General features: G+C 46.6%; 1 protein-coding gene across 14 annotated transcripts in view; it reads right to left on the bottom strand.

Annotated features, from left to right (window-relative positions):
- The window catches only part of sox5 (SRY-box transcription factor 5), a 204515-nt gene that overhangs the window by 82137 nt on the left and 100635 nt on the right, over nt 1-21743 (bottom strand). For 7 of the 14 annotated variants that reach the window (XM_030113514.1, XM_030113515.1, XM_030113526.1 and 4 more), the window contains exon 1: nt 8182-8418. The exons of 6 other annotated variants lie outside the window; for them this stretch is intronic. In XM_030113514.1, coding sequence (XP_029969374.1) covers nt 8182-8258 — 77 coding nt within the window. In that variant the 5' untranslated portion in view covers nt 8259-8418. Of the gene's footprint in view, nt 1-6200; nt 8023-8181; nt 8419-21743 lie in introns of those variants that run through there. One more of the 14 variants, XM_030113524.1, reaches the window with a different exon arrangement.

Genomic DNA, 21743 nt, shown 5'->3' with positions numbered 1-21743 from the left:
AAAAAAGAGAAAAGTCAATGGCAAATATTTGATGCCATCATTTGTTCAGGAGAGCTTTTCCCCCCTTCACTCCTCTTTCCCCATTTGCCCACCCACCAGAACTCTCGCTACCACTTCCTCGGAGGTGGCTGTCTATGAATGGGGGGGGGGGGAGACTGTTCGCAGCTCCTCTCCGGCTATAAACCCCCCCCACCCCACCCCACCCCACCCCCATCACCCTGCTTTTGCTCGCCTTTGAAGTGGAATTACTATACAATTGGTCACAGCGGGTGTGCAGGTTACGCGGGCTACTTCATTTAAAGTTTGGCGCTGTGGCTGTCATGCCGCTGGAGTCCAGGAGGAAGCCGTCTCAAAGTGTGGAGAGAGATTGAGGATTTAAGAAAAGATGAGGTTTTAATAAGTCGATAAACTGGCAGCGGCGTCCAGGTCTTAATTAGAGAATGTGAACTTATTTTTTGCCCTCCGCGGGGGGGAAAAAAAAAAGTCTTTTTTTTTTTCTTCAAACTTGCATCATAACATATCAACAATAATATTACAGAAATTTAGTTTACGTTTGATTTCCAAGTAGAGGAGAAAAAACTGCCCTCTTCAAAATCTTTTTCTTTTGCAGGAATCCCGCACACACACACACACACACACACGCAAACACACAAACACACGGCGAGAGTGCTAAGCTGAGATTAGAGCGCCACTTCCCCTTGGCTTTTTGATGATTAGTGGCTCCTCAACTAAGTCCCTCTCATATCACATATGTCCACTGCCACTAAGTCACTAATCGGACAGCGGCGGACGTCCATTAACGGGCCGAATAATCGCCATCAGAGGTGGTTAACTGTCTCCTGGCCGCCGCCGCCGTCGCCCGCTGTAATCAACGTGTCCATTTGATGTTGGCACGTCAGCAGCGGCGGGCTTACGCCAGCAGGCGCGTTTAAATACAGGCAGCAGGCTTATGGGCAGGACAGCGACGGACGCACTCGCATGCAGCACGCTCCTAGAAACACTTTCCCAATGAATTAAGTGAAACTGGGACAAAGCTTCAATGAGGAGGGAGGCTAAGACAAAGCAGGCATCACAGAAATGTCACAGACTATCACATACACACACACACACACACAGGCCCGGCTCTTTCGCTCTGTGTGTCTGGCTGCTAACATAATCATGGTGCTAACTGCTCTTGTTAACTCCTCTACTCAGAACAAGCTTTCAGGGAGCGTGGGAGCCTCCTCTGGAGAATTCCGCAGCAAAGTGTGTGTGCGCGTGCTTCTGTGCCGCTCGCACGCACGCACGCACGCGCACGGGACTCCCTCTAAAAATTACAGTCCCATTATTTCAGCTGCACACAGACGGGACGCGCAGTCACTCGAATGCAATGTCTACGGTAAAAATAAGCGCCGAGGTTAATTCCAAAGTGCTGTCAGGAGTCAAAGCGACATTTGTGTGTGTGTGTGTGTGTGTGTGTGTGTGTGTGCGTGTGCTTTATTTTTTTTTTTACCTCCAGCCACCTTAACGGTGCTCGGAGCAGCCTGCCTGTCACTCAGGTGCGGGTCTATTTGTGAGGAAAAGTGAGCTATCTTTGAAATTGTTCTCCGAGGGAATGGAAGGGCATATCAAAATAGTTGAGCGGAATGTGCCTTTTAGATAAGGCGCCCGGGGCGTTTTGCCTCCGAGGAGCCGACCGCAACATTTACATCCGTATGACACCTCAGGCAGGAATTTAAACAAATGTTTCCCCCGAGTCGCGCTATCACTTGCTTTATTGCCACGCTTTTCTTTTTTCTCCCCCCCCCTTCATCTTTTTCTCCTCGCTCCTCTCCCAGTCTCCACTTTCATAACAATTTCTCTCTACCTCCGTCCCTCCGTCACACTCTCTTGAACTTATTTCACCGCCGCCTGTCCTCCTGCTCCTTCTCCCTACCTCTGCCGGTGTTGTCTTACTCGCCGTTCCCTCTTTACACAATCAGCTGTTTGTAAGAATGTCGCTCCATCCCTCCCCTCTCTCTCCCTCTCTCCCTCCTTCTCTCCCCTCTTCTCTGAGCGGACTCTTAAGGATATTGCCTAATACCTATTTATAGGCTGTCCTTTTGAACAGTGGAAGAGCGGGGCAGCAACAGAGGAAAAGCTTAGATGCTGGTACAGCGATAAGACGTCAGGGATATTCTCTCCTTTCTTACGGTTGAACGTTTTTGAAAGAAGTCATGTCAGCTCTTCCAGCCACGTCAGGACTTTGATAAACTCGAAAAGTTGAGAAAAAAGCAAAACAAATGTCTAAACATCTGTATGAAAAATGTCAATATATCAAATGATTCAGGACTTTTTAAAAAAATGAGCACATTGAGGCAAAATGAATTTGAATCTTTTGCTTGCTGCACTGAAGCAAACCGGTTAGAATAAGGAGAAATTGTGAGCATAACTCCTGCCGGTATAGACTCACACACTCTTACACATACAGGCACACCCTCGCCCTTGGTCTCACACACACGCATACACACACACACACACAAAGGCGCAGACACACACACTCGGCCTCGCAAACACAAAGCATCCTCTGTGAGGTGCCCTAAATCGGCGGCGGGCAGCCCGAACCGCGCTTCCTGTCCAGTCTAACCACAAAAGGCAATAACACACAGCCGAATGTCACTGCTGTTAATCACACACACACGCTGGAGTAAAAGTCATGTGTTTTGTATGTGTGGAGGGAAAGAACAAAAAAAAAAAAAAAGAGGAGGAGGAGGAGGGGTAGCAAAGGACATGGGCTAACTCATGTGGCCTCTGGGACTACCTCTCTCTCTCTCTCTCTGTTGTATTATCGTCTGCTCGTCCGCCCAGAGCTTTAGTCACCAGCGAGGCATCGCTTCACATACTTTCCTTGTCATGTTTCAGCTCTTTTCATCAACCCCCCCCCCCCCCTCTTTAAGGCCATATTTGCGTCTTTAGACTGAGTCACCGGACGACGGGATCCACACTGGCACCGAGAGGACGGAGAAAAAGAAAGCAGCGGGGAAGGAATGAGGAAAAGAGGAGAATGGGAAGAAAGTTTCTGGCGCTGCCGGTCCATCTATCTATTTATCTATGCAAAGTCGGCTTGTGGGAAAATCTCAAGTGTCGCTATAGGAAAAAGAGGCAGAAAGTTGTGTGTGTGTGTGGGGGGGGGGTTGGGTTGTTGAAAAGAGACAGACGGAGAGAGGAAAAGTGCATCCGGTGGACGCCGGCCCTGATCCCCTGGTGTTTTGCGAGAAGGAGACGCTGCATAATGTTTATTGAGCGAGGGACAGTGTTTTTCCATTGTTGTGCCAGGCCCACTATTTGTGCTGCATTTGTTAAGCAATCCATAAAGGAGTCACAACATTTGTCTCACTGTCAGCGACTTGGCTTGCCCCTGCAAACCAGACACAGACACACACACACACACACACACACTGACAAATGCAAGCTCATTCTCTCACATAAATGACAACACACACTCACACGGGAGTCCCAGCTGGCCCCTTCCTTTCGTCCCCGCACTTTGAAACTCTCCCACCTCGGCCCAAATGGTCTCCTCTCCTCCGTCCTCTGACCTCCTCCCTCGCTCTGTCGCTCTTCCCCTCCCTGACTACCTGGAGAGACAGAGCTTTCATTGTAGCGCCCCGGCTCCCCCCGACACTGTCTCCCATTGTGGACCGGAGGGACGGCGGACGAGAGAGAGCGAGCGAGAGGGATTAGTGTAAGACAAGCTGCCTGGACTGATGGGCGGCTGGAGGAAAGAGCGACGGGGACGAGGGGCATACAGTACGAGCGAGCAAAGCCGCCGGACAATGGCATACCTCCACCTGACCTCTGACCCTGGCCTGTGACCCCGGAGCATATGACCCGTGTCTAGTTGGCCTGAAGGGGACACCTCTACATGTGCCCCCCCCCCCCTCCCTCTGTTTCTCTCACTTCTCTTCTTGTCACTCTCGCCTTCTTTCATCCCCTCCTCTTATCTCAACCCCCCCCCACCCAAAACCCATAAACAACAACAAGAACAAATGCGGCGCGGCGTTACCCCGACTCTCGTCCCCTCCGATTGGCTATCGCGGAGGGTCAGCTGATCGCGCCGGGGTGGGAGGTCGAGCCCAGTTGCGGAAGGGTGAAAGGAGTGGGGGGTTTCAGTGGGAGTGTGCTGAGAAAAGGGGAGGAAGTAACGAAGGAGGGAGGGGGTGAGGGTTTAGCATTCTCCTCTGGTATTTTTCTGTCTGTCGTTCTTTCTTTTCTTTTTTTACCCCCCCCCCCCCCCCTGTCTTGCTGCGCCCGCTCTGTGGATGGAGACACGGTTATCAAGGCTCTCTGGGGACAGACAATATTGCCCAGACAATGGCCTCCAGTCCAAGGTGGTGGAGGTGGCGGCAGTGGTGGGGGAGACGGAGAGAGAGAGAGAGCAAGAGAGAGAGAGAGAGAGAGAGAGAGAGAGAGAGAGAGGGGCCGGGACAGGGCCACAGGGGAAGCGAGGGGCAGAATGGCGCATTAGTTTGCAGAGCACGGACACTCTACTCAATTACTCCACTCTCTCTCCTTCAGACACACACACATACACACACACACACTCATATATACACACACACACACACACACACACACACACACACACACACCCCACTTTAATCTCACCCTTTTAAATGAAGTACAGCGACACTTACACTGGAAGCAGCACTGCTCACTTAAATTGGAAACAAGTTGTTATCGCCAGGCCGGGGAGAATTTTGCCTTTTAAAACTGCTCAGTTCCCTATGACTGCTAAATAAACGTCTGAAAATATAGCGTGGAGGAATAAACAAGCAAAAAAAGGTCATTTTGAAGTGGTGGAAGTGTCAAAGTTTTTTTTTAAAATGAACACATATTAAGTAAATTGACTGGTATTACCGCCATAAAATGGGATTATAAGTGCTGATTAGCTAATGGGAAAGCAGTTTTTCAGTGTCGCACCTTGATTAACAGGGATCAAACAGACACATTTATTAATGCTAATTGTTCGTGAAAGATCCTAAATTACTTCACAGCGATGGTTACCGTTCGGGATCAAAGCCGCGGCTGAACTTTTGGAAACAAAAATCAGAGGCACAGCGGCCACTTTGTGGCGTGGCTGCGAGCCGCCGATGCCGCCCATGTCGCCGGGCGCCACACAGGCACTGTCAGAGTGTATCTGCCTGTCTCCTCCCCAAAACCGTTCAAAGTGTTGACACGTCCACTGTTGACTGCCCCCCCCCCCCCCCCACCCCATTCATCTACACACACGCACACACACACACACACCGCACACACACCACTCTAAATGGAGGGGACAAATGGAGGGGTGTGAAAATCCACCACTGCCTTAACACCACATCGACAGAGACCTCTTCCTCTCTGCTCTGCTCTCCTCCTCCTTTTGCTCCCCAACCCCACCTCTCTCGCTCTCTCTCTCTCTCTCTCTCTCTCTCTCTCTCATCCCTCACACTCTCACTGTAAACCTGCTTCTTCAACTCTTTCCTCGATGAGAAGGAATGTGTCAGTTTGACCACATCATTTCTTCCCCTTCATCTCTCCATCAGCAGCTCCTTCAAAACGTCTCTCTCTCTCCCTCTTTCTCTCTCTCTCTCTCCCTCTCTCTCTCTTCCCCCTCTGTGTTTTGGTTGTTTTGGCGTTCGCCACGACTCTCTCTATGTGTATATGTCTGTTCTGTTTGTGCAAACAGATGAGCCTGTGCTAGCAACGTCAGTGTGTTTCCACTATTTTCTGCTTCGACTGAAAAAAGAATATGCAACAGAGGAGAGTGCCCAAAGTACCCAAAAGTAAATAAGGAATTCAAACAAAAGGAAAATACAATTTAAACTGAAAGATGCTCAATGGAGACAGTTTAAGACAGTCAATGCATTAAAAAAAAGAAGGAAAGTATCAAAAAATGTGTCTAATATTGCATATATATTAGAGTAAAAATGAGTCGTGGTTGAGATCCAATTAAAACAAATCTGAAATGATTTCTCGTCTGCCAAATTTTGCTCATGCAAACCTTAAAAAAACTCTTCAAACTCTTCTTCGCCAGCTATTCTCAATAAAACAAGTCACTCCAGGTTCATTTTAGCGAGAGGATGATTTCAAAAATAAAGAACAAAAAGAGGAAGAAAGAGAAAAAAAGAGAAGAGGAAGTGCGATGAGGAGATAAAGACGAGGCACGGGTGAAGTGAAGGAGGCGAGCGGACACTTACAGAGACGCAGGAACCGAGAGCATCGCAACCACCGAGGCTGGAGCGCACACACACTGGCAGCTCACGCACACTCCGCTCCGCCGAGAGACCGGCGCTCCAATGCACACACACACACACACACACACACACACACACACACTTGTGAAGCACACTGCTGAATGGAAGATGCCCCTCTCTCTTGCTCACACATATGAAGAACCACACACACTCCCTCACACTCGGCGGCCAGGAGAGTCACAGTGATGGAGTGCATTACTGGAAAGCAAGAGTTTTAAGCGCTCTCCTCCTAAGTCATTGTAATCCCTGCATTTATCTCCATACATTCTGCTTTTCTGTGTAATCCTTTAAATTTTTAATTCCTCCTAGCTGTTGTTATCTTTTTTTTTCTCCCCCTCCTCTCCTCAACCACTTTGCCGGATTGAACGGTTTATTAAAAACACTTTTTTTTTTTTTTTTTTTTTGCCACATCTAAATGTGGTCTTAATTCAAAGGGGGCCCCCCTGAAATCCCCACCGCCGCCACCGCCACCCCATCGCCAACCCGGCCGACCCCAGTTTATCTCGGAACAAAAGATTAGTTTCATCGGGCAAAACACTGCGTCGCTTTAATGCAATAAAAAGTCAAGCAGGCGAAGTGGGAGAGACAGGAGTGTGTGTGTGTGTGTGTGTGTGTGCTCGTTATTAAAACGTTGGGTATTATAACATAATCTGCCTTCCTCAGCATTAGCATCAAACAACCATTATTCCACAGGCAAAAAAAAAAAAAAAAAAAAAAAGAAGGAAGAAAGCCACTTGTGTTGACAGTGGTAGAGAAGGGCAGGGTTAGAGGGTTCACACCTCTAAATGAAGCAGGCCTGCACAAACAACACAGCAGCAAGCACACTGAGATTAGCATTAACAAGAGGGATTTGAAAAATAAAAACAAAAACAACGCCATGCAGATTGACAATGGGATTACAACGAGGTTTGCATGTATTGAATTTGGATTAAGTGAAGAATAAATCACTTCTAAAGTAAGAAATGGCAGGTACACACAGGGTGTAAACACTTCTGATTTAGATGATAGAAAAAATATAGTTTTTCTTATTTCTAGGCATTTCAGTGAATAAAAATGTACAACTTTTGACTGAGTGTTTAGAATGAGAAGGAGACATAAAGTGATGAGAGGAAAAGCCTCTCACCTCATCCACACAACTTTGTTTACTTTTGTGATTTCCAACAACTTATAAAATCCTGCTTTTCTCTCTCACTCTCTGCGCATATAGACACGGAGAATAAATATTGGGAAAAGTAATAAGTTTGTGGCTTTTTAAAAAGAACTTGTGCTTCGTTGGTGAAGCTGTGGGGATCCCTGGAAACGCGCATCCTGACTTTGACGCGCGCCTCTGTCAAACTTTCTCAGTGATAAACACGCAGCAGTGTTAGGAGGAGTGTGTCTCGGGGATGTATTGGATTTTTTTTTTTCCTTTTTTTTTTTTTTCTGGAGACAAACTTCGGGAGGTGTGCGCGCGGAGCGGGAAAGAGCGTCTTTTTCTCCGCGCGCGGACGCGCGGATCGCTGCGCTGCTGCGCTCCGGTCCGCTCGCGCTGCGCTGCGCTGCGCTGCGTCCGCACCACGAGCATCGGAGTCAATCATCAACAACTCTCAATGACCATCTCTGACTGTCCCACACACACACACACACACACATACACACACCCGCGCGCGCGCGCGCGTGCGCTCCAAACTCAGCCGACTCACTCAGACAGTTGCCCAACACGCGCCTTCTCCGCCTCGCGCTTATTCTGACTTTATTCCTCATGTCTGCCTCACACCTCACCCGGGTCCGGGTCCACCTCTTGTCCTGTGAACCCCCCCACCCCACCCCCCCTCCTCCTCCTCCCCCCCCCGCACCCACCTTCTCGCCTCTGTGTCAATGTCTGCGCGCGTGTGCGTGTGTGTCAGCGTGAGCGCGAGGGAGCGCGCGAGAAAGCGGCACGTACCTGTTACACTCCTGAGGTAGCTCAGGCTCAGTGAGCATGCTGGAGTACGGGTCCGTCTCTCTCGACAACAACAACATAAAACAGTCCCACAATGCTCAGATGAACAAGGTTAGTCTCCCCAAAACAAGACGGGATAGAAGTGATCCTTCAACCTCTCACACACACTGCTGATTTTCTCTCTCTCTCTCCCTCCCTCTCTCTCTCTCTCTCTCTCTCTCTCTACTCACACACTTTCAGCCTCACACCCGCCCTCTCCCTCTCTCTCTCTCTCTCTCTCCCTGCCTCCGTCCCTCCTTTTCTGTGAGATCTAGGCTCCCTCTTAAAGGGCCAGCAGCAGCTGAGCGTCTTTCCCTTTTTTTTTTTTTTTTTTTGCAGTGTGTGTGTGTGTGTTTGTGTGTGTGTGTGTGCAGAGGGGAGGGGCTATTTGACCAGAGGGCTCATCACTCTCCTGCACAGCAGTGCTGCCCCCTTCCTCAAGTCCATTGCTCTCTTTCTCTCTCTCTCTCTCTCTCTCTCTCTCTCTCTCTCCCTCCTCTCTCTCTCACACACACAAAAACACACATTTAATCTTCACTCTCAGACAGAACTCCACACACACCCCCGATTGATAAGCCCCCTCGTGTGCGCTGTTAAGCAACAGGAGGGGGATCAATGCAAATCAATATGAAATCATAGGTTTTGATTCACTGTCAAGGCCAGAAGAACGCCAGTCGTCGAAGCGAATGAGCGACGCGTGGCGTTCTAGTATAAACAAGAATAAACTATTAAAATCAGGATAAAAAGTGTACAGATTCGGCCACTTTTCTTACAGATTCAAATTGTTTTTGTTTTGTTTTTTTTTTTCTTTTCTTGTATGATCACCGACAGCTGACCACGCCCCTGTGATGCTGAACACCAAAAACACAGATTTCATGAGAACCTCCAATGTGTTTATAACTTTTCCTCGAGTAATGCCACGTACGGTAACTTCTTTTATTCTGCACTCTGGGAGATTATTGAGACAAACACACTTTGCGTCAGCAGCTCTGCTATGACCTTCTCTGTCACTTTCGCCGCAGCTGTAAAATAATAGATAAACCCCTCATAAGATCGCAACGCTGAAGAATTGATTTGTTTCATTTTGGAGATTCATGTGGAAAGTGCAGAAGGATTTTCGCAGGATTTGGACAGACTAAATGAGCATTTTGTTGGGCGCTGCGTGCGAACACTTCTGAACACAGCTGAATTTACGAATGAAAAAAGTTAAACCCTTCAACAGAAACCTGAAATACAGTTTGACATACGTCTGAAACGTATTCTTTTCCACAAAGATGGCCTCCACTGCGCATACCATCGGCATCATCCCCAGGAATGCTGTGGACTCAGTGCTGCTGCTGAATTGGTTAACTCGAGCTGTTCCAGCCTCTTTCACTGTCCCATTGGTTCCAGCGTGTTAGGAAAGTGAAGCCGTTTTGTGCTCAGCTTTGATACAGATCACGCTTTTCACGTGATTGGCTATGCTAACAGCAGCAGAACAGTGAACGCAAAGCGAGCCTTGAAATTGACATTAATATGAGGTATAGGGTTAAAGCCATCCCATTCTGACTGCTGGATGTCCCACAGTACGATCCAAAAGGGGTTCATTACATTTATTTCAGTATTCATTTAATTTGTGACTTTATGAATAGTAAATGTGACGAGAATGTGATGTGATATATAAGGAAATAAAACTATTTGGTTCAAATAATGCAGTTAAAATAATACAAACAGTGAATTACTATGTTATCACAATTTACTATCATTATGATTCAACAGTGAGGTTCGTTTGGCTGATCTAATAATACTGCATTTATGTCTGCTTCATCAGTTTTAAAATGACTATCTTTCCGCGACTCCCAACAGGTGAAAAACAATAATGTCAGCTCATTGAAGTCATCTTTTTTTATTGAGTCTGAACCCTTTTTTTCCACTTTCCCTCCTACTTTTGGAAACACCGATTCACTGTTCGCTCAATTAAAATGAGAGCTAATAGATTTCAGAACATTTTTTCAACACAGAACAAAGTCAAAGATGAGCAGCGGATGTAAACCGTTCGGATTCAGTTCTTCACCAAACCCAAAACGTCACAATGAAACTGGATGAGACACAACTGATTTCATTCAGTCCCTTTTTTTCCTGCTTTGCTTTGATGCAGACATTTGATTCGGCGACATACAACAGTTTTGTCACACGAAGACAGCTGAACACATCCAAAAGAGCATATGCTGAAGCTCACATGCATGAATGAACGCATTCACTAACGCGCACACACACACACACACACACACACACACACACACACTTGCCAAGAGTACATATGCAACTTGACTGAAACCTTCGCCGTCAACCACACCTATTGTGTCCTCAGGTGTGCATTCACTGAATGTGTGTGTGTGTGTGTGTGCGCGCGCTGGTGTGTGTTGTTCACGCAAGCCGCCTTCAGCCCTTAGTGCTGTCAGTCACTATTAGGGGTGTGTGGTCTACGTGTCACACACACGGCCAATCCAGCTATTGTTCTGGAGAGGCGCAGAGAAAAGCGGAGCTGACAGACTGCCACTTCTGGGATACTTTAACACACACGCTCAGACACTGACACACACACACACACACACACACACACACACACACACACACACACACACACACACCAGAAGAAGGAGAGAATGCAAGCCTTTTCACTGTACCTACTGTAGAGGAGTGGACTCCCGCTGCGCACACACACACACACACACACACTCACACACGCTGTACAGTAACAGCACATGTGTCTGTGGAGGCAGAATCCTCTCAGATGTGGAGACTGACAGCTCATCCCAGACTCCCAAGTTTTCACCAAAAGGTCCGTTTAGCAGCTCCTCTGAAGATTTCAATTGTATCATGTAATCTTCCTGAGCAGATGGAGTTTACCCTGTTGTCATGGAAATGGATCCAAATCCAAGTTTCCATTTTCTCAGCACTTTTAACGGTGTTTCGTCCGCGTAGCTCAAGAGTTGGAACCGGGTGCTCGATCTTGACCTTGAAGGATTCAGAAAGCCTCAAATGTCACCGTGAGGTCAGTTTTAGTCCTTTTAATAGTCCTCAGGTCAATAACAGCCTTTTCTTTGGTTGCAGGAAAATGACATGAAACACAATTCCCTTTCCGCGACTCGCACCTGCCAGGTGCCATGCGTGCTGTTAAAACATGTTTGCAGTCATCAGAGGAGCCACTGACATGTGGGTATTAGGAAAACAAAGCCATGCCTTCGCAATAAAACAACACTGAAGGTCACGGCCTGCGACGACACGCTGAAGACGACACGAGTGACGAGTGCGACTGAAACACACACAAAAAAAAAAATACCGTCTCAGACCGGTTGCTACTCAGAACGCTGTGTTGTGAAAGACGGTCAGTCGAGCTGTTATTTAATATTTAATTGTTCAAAGTACACGGTCCGTTACTAATCAAACAAAAATGCTGGAAACCAGGTGTGTTTGAGACGAGGCCATTCAAAGACGGCACTGCTGGAGTTTATATAAGTCCCGATGAGGGCCACATACGGTATAAATACCCTGAAATCCAGACAAAGCACACGTCTGTATTGACTGTCTCCGCTCTCTATAAAGCAGCAATATGAACATGTCAACGTCAACAACAATCAGCTGCATTAGTTTTCTATTTACCTAATCTAATTCATGGTCGAACGGAGAGAATACAGTGAAAGGGGCCAAATCTAATCACATTCCCGACTAAACTGAGCCCCGATTGAAAGCGGCATCTCTCCTTGACCCCGTAAACAGCCGCAAAAGCAATGATAACCTCATTTGTGCATTAAAGAAACTTAATTTCGCCGTTACGCGGCTGAGTCGGTGGCACTCGGTCAAAAATTGCGGAGCGGCACTGACCTGGACACACCCCTGTGCCCCGCTCCCCCCTCCCCGCCGGAGGCAGCTGGCCGACGCTTCTGTTTGTCCAATTTCAACTACATGTTCATGTCATTACCGTTCACACAATGAGGGCTGTTCATAGAGGCTCTGAGATTTCTTTTCTTTTCTCTTTTTTTTTTTTTTTTTTTTGCCATGAACTAAGCCATGATGTATTCCGACTTGATAATGCAAATGAACAGTAATCATTGTACTTTGTGCTGTCTTACGTGTGAAAACGTTTCTTTGGGAAATTGTATTAGTCAGCCCCATGTCAAGGCTTTCCTCACAAAGTCATCATGCAACAAAAGAGTGATTTAAGGCATACAAGACATAAGTTCTCCTGGAGTAAACCCCCCCTCTTACACACACCTCCTTCCCCATTGTCTGCAGCCAGCATGTTCGTGGGGAATATGATTAAACAAGGCCGCAGATTGTGATTGTGTTTGGTGAGAAGATGTGCGACAAGAACAATGACAATTGGATTCTTTCATCAAGGTTGATGCAGGAGTGGTTTAATTAGTCACTCATAAAGCCACAATCTACGCCCTGTCTTTGTGTGTGTGAGATATATAGAAAGAGAAAGCACCGCAAATGTGCTTTCATGTCCACGCAATATACACCTAACACAAGAACGCAAACACACACACATATGCAGAATCAGATATACTGTCACAGAAAAATAGAAATATCCAGGAGAAATAGCAAATACGACAGCCATTATTATGTTTAACAGAAAAACAGACATAATCTATCACCAAACTTTGGGGGGAAAAAAAAAACACACACACACACACAGAGGGAAGAAAGCATGTACACACCACGCAAACACAGAGTCCATTACAATGAAGCTGTTGATGGGAGGCCCCTGTGTCGGGACCCTAACAGCTGTAGTGCATTAGGGGACGACCACGAGCAAGGGCAGCGAGAGACCGGCAGTAAACAGCCCCCAAAACACACACACACACACACACAAATCTAGTCACACACCTCACCCACACATTTTCACAAACATTCACGCACCATATTATGCAAATGCAGAGACACACACATTGGACACAATGCGGCAAATCAGTAGTTCTGGACCTAAGAGGGTTTTCTGCGGAAAGAGCAAGATCACATCTCGGAAATGACACCGTTTGCATTTAAATCGGGGAGAAATGAGCACGCGAGGGTTTGTTGAATATTGCTGAGCCGCGAATGTTGTGAATCAAAGTTCCAGGGTGGAGTAGTTGAAAATTTGACAATATTTTCGAGATTTCAATCATGGCCATTCTTGGCGAGACACAGAAACGGACAACAATTCAGTTCTCAATGAGCGACTGATAACTGGTGATTGTTGAGCTCGGCATCCCAAAATATTCTGATCATTGGACTGTTCTACCATGCATTAATGTCCAGTGTCAAAGTTTAAATCCCTGTGAGGACAGGGGAGGCGTTTTACTTTGCGAGGCAGAGATCAAAGCTATAAAGAGCGAGGAAGCCGAAGACTTCCTGTCTTGTTGCAGATCAGCAATCTCAATTCCATTAGGGTGTGTTTGGGTCCACCTGAAACAGATCCTGGTGTGCTCGTTGGTTTATGCAGTCAATTTGCACGAGTGCGAACGCTGACATCTGCTCTCTGTTGTGCACCAGACGAAGGGGTCTCCGCTCTTGTGCAGGTATTTTTATATTTCGAGTTTTCCTCCAGTTAAAAAGATTTCCTTCCCCGACAAAACAACTTGTGTTTGACAGTTTCTTTTGCAAGTGCGTTACAATGGTGCTACACATAGGAGAGTGGCTCAGAATGGAAAGAGTGATCCTGGATGGACTGATTCCGCAGAAGCAGTTAAACTACCGTGGACATGCGACATGGTCCTCATCAGCAGATTTGGTGTTTTCAGATTTCAGAACATCTCCAGGGCTTTTCATCAAAGTTGGCTAAAATAGTGAGCTTGACAGTGTTATAAAATTAAATGACCCGATTAGTTGTTTGTTCATGCTCTCAAAAACAACAAATGAAAGCATTATTTTCTGTCTCACTTATCAGCCAGACCAGATCTTTTGTCCTTTTCCCCAATCACAGATCAGAAGGGGGAAAAAGCACTGTGATCAAAGCTGAGCTTCAGGCGCAAATATAACGTGGTTCGGTTGATTTGGACTAAATGGAAAGCATTTAAGGCTGGAAGCTTTGACATCATAGTTACAGAATAACACAGGTCCAGTGACGGTGAAGTCGCATCAAGTTCGTCTAAGTCAATTTCAGGGTCTTCTCGAAAAAATGTCCTGCTTTTGCGCTCTTGTTTTGAAAGAGAAAAGGAGAGGTTCACATAGAGCTTGACCTGCGTTTAACAGCTGATGGTAATAATGTGATACTCTCGCGACAAAAGTTGTGTTTAGACATTTTATGAAAGCATACTTACCTAAGACACACGCATTTGCACACACTTCACCACAGTTTTGCCTTCGGCACCTATGGGGATCAAGTCTCAGCATCAATACACTGACCACAAAGACACAACAATGGAAGGAAAGTCAGATGGAAAGATTGACTCGTGTCTGCAGAGCCATGACAAAGGTGCAAAGCTAAACAGCGAGCCAAAAATAGCGGCGACGCCTCACTGTTCCTCCTGCAAACGTGCGCTATTGACTGAGTGGTATCAGGTGTCACGTTCTGCGGCGCATTCTGCAAGTCTTGCAAAAATACATGAGATATGATCAACAATTCAGAATTAGGCACGGCGACCCGCGGCGTGTCAGCGGTCCGTTTTCCACTGTACCTGACTCTCTCTCAGCCACAGCCGGTCTCAGGGTGAGCTCACATATCAATACTTGTGGCATCTTTTCTTCTCTCTCTTCATTCCCGGAGGAGAGAGGAGAGGCCAGCGTGGAGAGGCACAAGCCCCTGTGAAGTGGCTTTATCGTGGGGAGACACGTGCAGGCGCAGGACTCCGTCTGAAGGCTGAGTGGCAGGCGGCAGAAGCCATTAAGATAGAGCCGCTATCTCTGGCTGCCAGGACCCTCTTAATACAGGCAGGGGCTCAGGCCGCTGTCACGCACACACCCGCTCTCAAACGCGCGCACACCTTCGCTCCGATGGTACTCAAACTGACATGGAGTGACATGGATGCGGAGGTGTGCGTGTTCATTTACACTTCCCGGCTTTATCTCTGTTGTCTGTTTCACTGTTCTGGACCCATCAATCCCAGAAACACTGAGCAGATAAACGGGCAGGTGGGCAGGTGGGACAACCACTGGTGGTATCTGTCAGGTTCACCTCAAAAGTGTTGCCAGTAACGCCAGGAAAAATGTGCTCCACATTTATTGCTGCGGCGATAATCAATTCTGTAACTCGAGCGAACTTTTCATATGCTCGATTCTCTCATGAAAATAGGTACAGAAGTAACTGACACAGTTTCCACTGCTACTTTATTTATTTTCAAACTTTTATTTGACCTGCGGAAACATCAAAAAGCTTGGACTAAATGGAAATGCTTGCATATCCAAAATGAAGGTTCAGAAGATCAGAGGTTTTAAAGTCCAAGTTTGTGGGCATCTTTCGGAAAGAAGGGGGACATACCCCACACCTCTGTCACTTACTTGCCTCAGTTCCCTCGGCTCTGGGCTGAGATCCTGATTGTAGGTCACCCCATCTCCAGCCAGAAAATTTAGAAACTTTTTTTCCAACTTGGAATTGCCACATATTTTATATGATAATGAAAAAAAAAAGTGCGTGGCTCAGAAGTCTTCATGGTAAGTGGCGTTGGAGGCCATACTGGGTGAATATTAAAAACTCCACTCTCACTACATCTCAACTGTGAAAGTGACAGTTCCTCGTCCTCTCCCGAACGCATCGTCACTGAGATCTGCCCAGATGGATCTACTCAGCAAAAAAAAACCCAAACGAACAGTTTCCAGGTGTGCAGAAGAACAGATGCACCTCTGATGCAGATGTTCTCTGACCAAACGCCACAGCATCTAAACAGCATGAATTTGGTTTACATGTTGTAATTTAATGTTTAAAATACTCTATAACTATGAAAAGAGAACTTCCAGTGTAAGAAAAACCTCAGTGCTGTGACTATAATGAGGGGGCCTGTGCAATAAGAACAGTCCGGCACGCTGGAAACTCTGCATCAGTGCCACGTTTGTTTTGTTTGACTGACACCACGGTTCATTTCTCCAGTTTTGATCTCCTCCTCTGTGTTTCTGGACATGGAACGCACATGCGGTGCGCACGCTATCGACCTTTTCCTGCCGTGCCTCCGCAGCGAGCGCGCTGCTCTAACTATGTGGCAAACAACGCACAGTAAACAAAGCTGTTTTCCTCGCCGACAATGGCTGCATGGAAAATTAATTAACGATCTGTACTCTTTGTGCGAATCTTAACTCATTCCTAATTAGCTCCTCTCCTTGAAAACATCAAGTCAGTTAATTATGGCGCGGGGAAAATAGACTGTTTCTGGTGTCACTTCTTTATTAGTAATCTTCGGTGCTGTGAGAGAGTGAGCGGCTGCAGCAGACAATGCCAGAAGTAAATGAAAGGGAGTCTGTGTCACAGCAGGGTTAATGAAACACTAGCCTGGGAAGATAAATAAAAAGTGAATGATTTACAACAACAACAAAAAAAAAAAAGAGAGAGAGAAAAAAATGACCAAACAACTTAGACTCAAATAGGCACATACAAAAAAAGAAAAAGTGGCAAAACACAAGCAGATGAACTCAGACTGCAACAGTCCTGCGACACGGACAATAGAAGACTTATTGAAGGATTGTGTCTCTTCAGAAATCAAAAAGTTAAGCTGATTAAAATCCATCTGCGGGGACAGAGAAATGAAAACACAAGCAGCAACTGTTGATTCTAAACAGACTTAAAGGTTTTCGCTCATAGCCCTGATATGAATGTCAGAATGAGATGAACAGTGGCTTTATCTCCCAGCGCCGACCGTATCCCAGCATGACGAGAAATGCCACCTATGTAGTGCGCTGTTTATTTCATTCCCTTCTATACGTGTCCTTTAAAGGTCAAAAGTCCTGCTACTTGTTGCCAAGGGATGTGCTGGCGTGGCTTTAATGCTACGGTAAATGGACGGTACTTACGGAGAGCTTTTCAACCCGGAGCCTCACAATGCCTCTAATTCGCCCACACACAGACATTCACACACCGCGGCGCTGGCCTGTTCGTTTGACACCAGGTACAGTGTCTCATTCAGGGCAGGCAAGACAAGTGAATAGGAAGCTGTGACATATACTTATGAAAAATGCGAAATAATAACCATGTTGATTATATAGATTTACAGGGTCGCTTTGCTCGGCTTTGGCTGTAGATTGGTTGCTTTCTATGGGTATGCATGGAGATCTCGATACGCCTCATTCAACTGTCCTGTGCAAGGTAAATCTTTATCTGATCCTTGTTGCTTCGAGGATTACAATAAACTCTTAGTCTGGATGAATCCGTTTGCTGGTAGGTTTGATTTGATTGACATGAAGTTGGATGATAAATGACGCTGTCACACTTTATTTATTGAAAATTTTTGCATAATATTGCATCCAAGCCCTTTGTTGTTGGGTTTCTACTATCTGTGCCTCGGTGAACTGCTGACCTGGCCTCAGTCACAATGGAGTCAACGACCGGTGGGGTCATCTAAAACAAAGTCAGCTATTAATGAATCACTTTCTTCTTTGAAATACATCAAAAACAACTGACCTTGAACCCCGGAGACAAACTGAAAGCCCCTTCGAAAAGCCCTGGAGTTCAAAGTTTCCACTTTAAGTGGTGAGAATACAGAGAGAGAAGGTGGCGACTTGGATAGGTTCGAGGCTGTGACGTCTCTGCCTGGTCAAACCTAGGAGTTTATTCCGGGTCTCATTGTGTGACCGAGATAAGGAAGAGCGCACGTCTTTAAATATGAAAATACGGCAGATTATCACTTTGAGACTCCCTGAGCTTTGTTTTTATCCCCAGGAGCTGATGTTCTCCCTCTTCCTCCGCCTCTATCGCAGTATCCCCCTCAGTTACTATCTCTCGCCCTCGTCTTCATTCTTCCCCTTCTTCCCATCCACTCACAGCCCCCCCCCCCCCCCCCCGCCCCCCCCATCTCAAAGCTGTCAGGGATGTTGCCTCCTTGGTCTGAGGCTGAATGGGGGGATTTGGCACCGTTCCCCCTCTCCTCTGCTCGCTGCTGCCGTATTTTTTTTTTTTTTTTTTTTAAAGAGCACATGTTTATGCACCAAATCTCTGCACTTTGTATTTCCCCACGTCAAGGCACGAGCTCAGCCCGGGATTGATGCGGCCTGGCAGCCCCCTGTGTACTTGCTCTGAGGGAGAAGGGGGACGACGAAGAGAACAGAAGAAAAAGAGAGAGAAAGAGAGCATAAGGAAATCTAGAGTGAGGAGGAAATGATTTTCTGATTTTCTACACAGGCTTTGTGGTCCTGGAAGGCTGTTTATATATATATGTGTGTGTGTGTGTGTGTGCGCGCTTTTTAAGTCCATTCGCAAGAACAAGAGAAGAGAAGATTGTGCTATCCACCGCCTGAGGGCTATGCTGAGCCTATATATTTAAGCCCCCCAATGTTCCTTGCTTAACAATAACGCCTACTAGTTTTAATTTAATTCTGTCATTTTTCTCGAACTAAATAATCCACTTTCATTTTCTATGTCACAGCTGGAAAAATAAATCTTATCGCACAGCAGACTGGGTGTGAGGTTTGACGCTTTGGAGTTTTTCTTCCCGCTTTCTCTTTTTCATCATCAAGGCTGTGCGAGACGAGGAACAATGGAGACAGAATTGCAATGAGTGTGTACGTGCAAACGCGTGCGCGCATGTGTGTGTGAGTGCGGTTTACGGAGGGCCAGGTAGGCCAACAGGACATGCAGGAAAGCTCTCATGCTAGCTGTTGAGGTGTTTGAGTATTTTAACGCGATATGTGCTCCTGTTTGATGACGGAAAGAGGGAGGATTGAGATAAGTCATAAAAGCTAAACAAGCTGCAAAAGCGAGACCGGTACAAAGAATAAACGGGACGGAAGATGAAGAAAATAGTTGAAAATGTAAAAAAAGGAAAAGAAAACTAACAAAAACATTGGGATAAAGATGTTGTGGCTTCAGGTTTTAAAGCTGGGAGCCAGTTGGACCGTCGCCGCCGCAGTTGTGGTGAAGCTTCCTAAACATCTTAAAACCGAGCGGCGTTCGTAAAGCAGCGTGCAGCCTACACCCACACTGTCATTACCAGACCACAACTCACCACCTTTTTATAGAGGCTATTTACATCGGATTTCAATAATGGGGAGGCGTAGAGCCGCGCGCGCGTGTGTGTGTGTGTGTGAGAGTGTGTGTGAGTGTGTGTGTGTGTGTGTGTGCTCCTGGTTCAACCGAGGGCCGAGAAACGTTACCACAGGCATGTCACACATTAGGGAACGGCATTTGAACACATTCTTTCATCTGTATTGTCGGATCCTGGTGTGAATTGATTTAATAATTATTCTTATTTAGAACTTGAGGCCGGGCGGAACAGAATAGCCTTTTCACACCTCGGTGTGTTTCTCAAACTGCTTTCACACTTGTAAGTTTTAAAGCTGAGAAAGAAAAAAAAAAAAATGTATGGATTGTATTTTAAAATTCAAGAGTTTGCTTTAATCTACAAACCCAGAGCTGGATGTATAAAGCCACGGCAGTGGTCGTGGTCGTGGCCATCAGGCTGCGCAAGCAAAGCTGATGGTTCAAATCCCACAAGGCATTGTGCAGCTGTGATTACTTTCTTATGAAGGAACTTCAGCACCTGCAGCTCTTCGGCCATCGCACTGCTAGTCTGTGTAGTTAAGGTGAATTATAGATAATATATATAGTTGAATACAAACATCAGTAAAATATCTTAAGTCCGAAAAAGTTTATCTGCTGAAAACAAGGTGAAAGTTAAGTGACATGAGATCATGTTATTGCGAGCAGTCCGGGATATAACCTCTCTGTCTCGCGTCACATTTCCATTTAATGTCAGCATACGGTGCATTGTGCCCGTCTTATATTTGTATGCATGTGTCTGTCATGGCAACCCCACTGCCGCCGCCGCGGAGCCCCCGAGTCCCCCTTCCCTCGCTGTGGGAACACAGTGGCACACAGATGGTTAAGCCCACCCTTGTGATGAGTGGGAAGGGTGTATGTGGCGGCGGTGGGGGTTGCTGCAGATGGCACAGGGGGCATCGCCAATCAGCCCTCGTGTGCACGCACATCCACACAGGGAAATAAAGGCGAATCAGACAAGGTACACACATATGGCGGGGAGATAGTTGGATTTAGACGTGCGCATGGGTGAAGGTGCAGGTGGGCGTGTGAGTCCTCTGCCCTTCGGCGGATCGTGTGCCATGTATGTGCGATGGCTGGCGCTGATCGAGCGTGGCACACAAAGCCCTGGCATCTCGCTGGCACCTCTGCCCACGCCGTGCCACACTGAGAGCTACGGCGAGGCCTGCCAGAGGGGCTGGCAGGGCTGCGCGTCTCCGACTTGTATACATCTGAGGACATGTTTTTTAGGTGTGCGCATTGATGCTGCGCGCCTCTCGATCGGCGAAGATGAACTTTTTCCTCAAATATGGGAAACAAATGACAAGAAGAACTCGGATTTCGATGTATATACTGTGACCCAACGGCATAACACACATGTGCCAGTGCACACACTCGCACACACACGCACACACACCCCCCAGTACCTCTCTCATTAGGAAGACCCTGCCCTGTGTCTCTAATGGCTGAGCCTTTGATATGCAATGACGACTAATTCCCTCCTGTGTTCCACTCTCTGCAGACAGCGCAGTCATTAGACTGCGGACACGGACACACACACACACGCACGCACACACACACACACACGCGGTTGTGTTTGAGCAGGAATCTAATCATTTAACCCGTCCAGAGGTTCTGATTCTCATCTGTCTTCACCTTATGCTAGGAGCTGTCTACCGGGGGACCACGCTCCCCTCACTTGCGATGTAAATAGAACAATATTTACATAAAAACATTTGAATTTATCATTAAAAATGGCTCTTCTTGATGTGGAATGCATCTTTTTGTGCTCTTTAAGGCAATAAGGTGAAGCCTAATTTGCTCGTTGCACTGTTTGTCTTGTATGCATAAGTTATTCTGCCATCAATCTCACACTGTAATGAGGGAGAGAAATCCAAACATTCAAACGCACCTACTTGGTTTTTTTTCTTCTTCTTCTTCTTCTTTTTTTAAAGTAACGACAAACAGGATGCGTTGGGCACCGCGAGGCAAAGCCGCTACCTTTGTTTGTCGCAAGTGCGATGGGAAGTTCTTTGTAGCATTAAAGTTTAATGGCCTGGCGTGAACCTTTCCACAGAAACTTATTGTTAACTGTTTTTCTGTCGCCTGCTCGATAACATCAGAGAAAGAATGAATGGGATTTCTGTTTTTATGAAAGTAATCTTTGAAGGCATTGTGACATAACAAAAACATTTTTTCAGGCCCCTTCAGTTTTAGCCAAGCGTGTAAATTCTTGAACTATTTCTGTATCAGTAACCCGCTTTCATCTCAACCTGTGATCGTATGAGATTTTTGCATCCAATAAGACTCTACTCCAGACCTTCGCTTCATTCTAGAAAAATACTCATGAGCGCTGTGAAGACGCTGTTGTTTACATCCTGCAGAA

This window comes from Salarias fasciatus, chromosome 17 (genome assembly GCF_902148845.1).
Source record: "Salarias fasciatus chromosome 17, fSalaFa1.1, whole genome shotgun sequence".
NCBI lineage: Eukaryota > Metazoa > Chordata > Actinopteri > Blenniiformes > Blenniidae > Salarias > Salarias fasciatus.
This window is presented reverse-complemented; position numbering and strand designations above follow the sequence as displayed.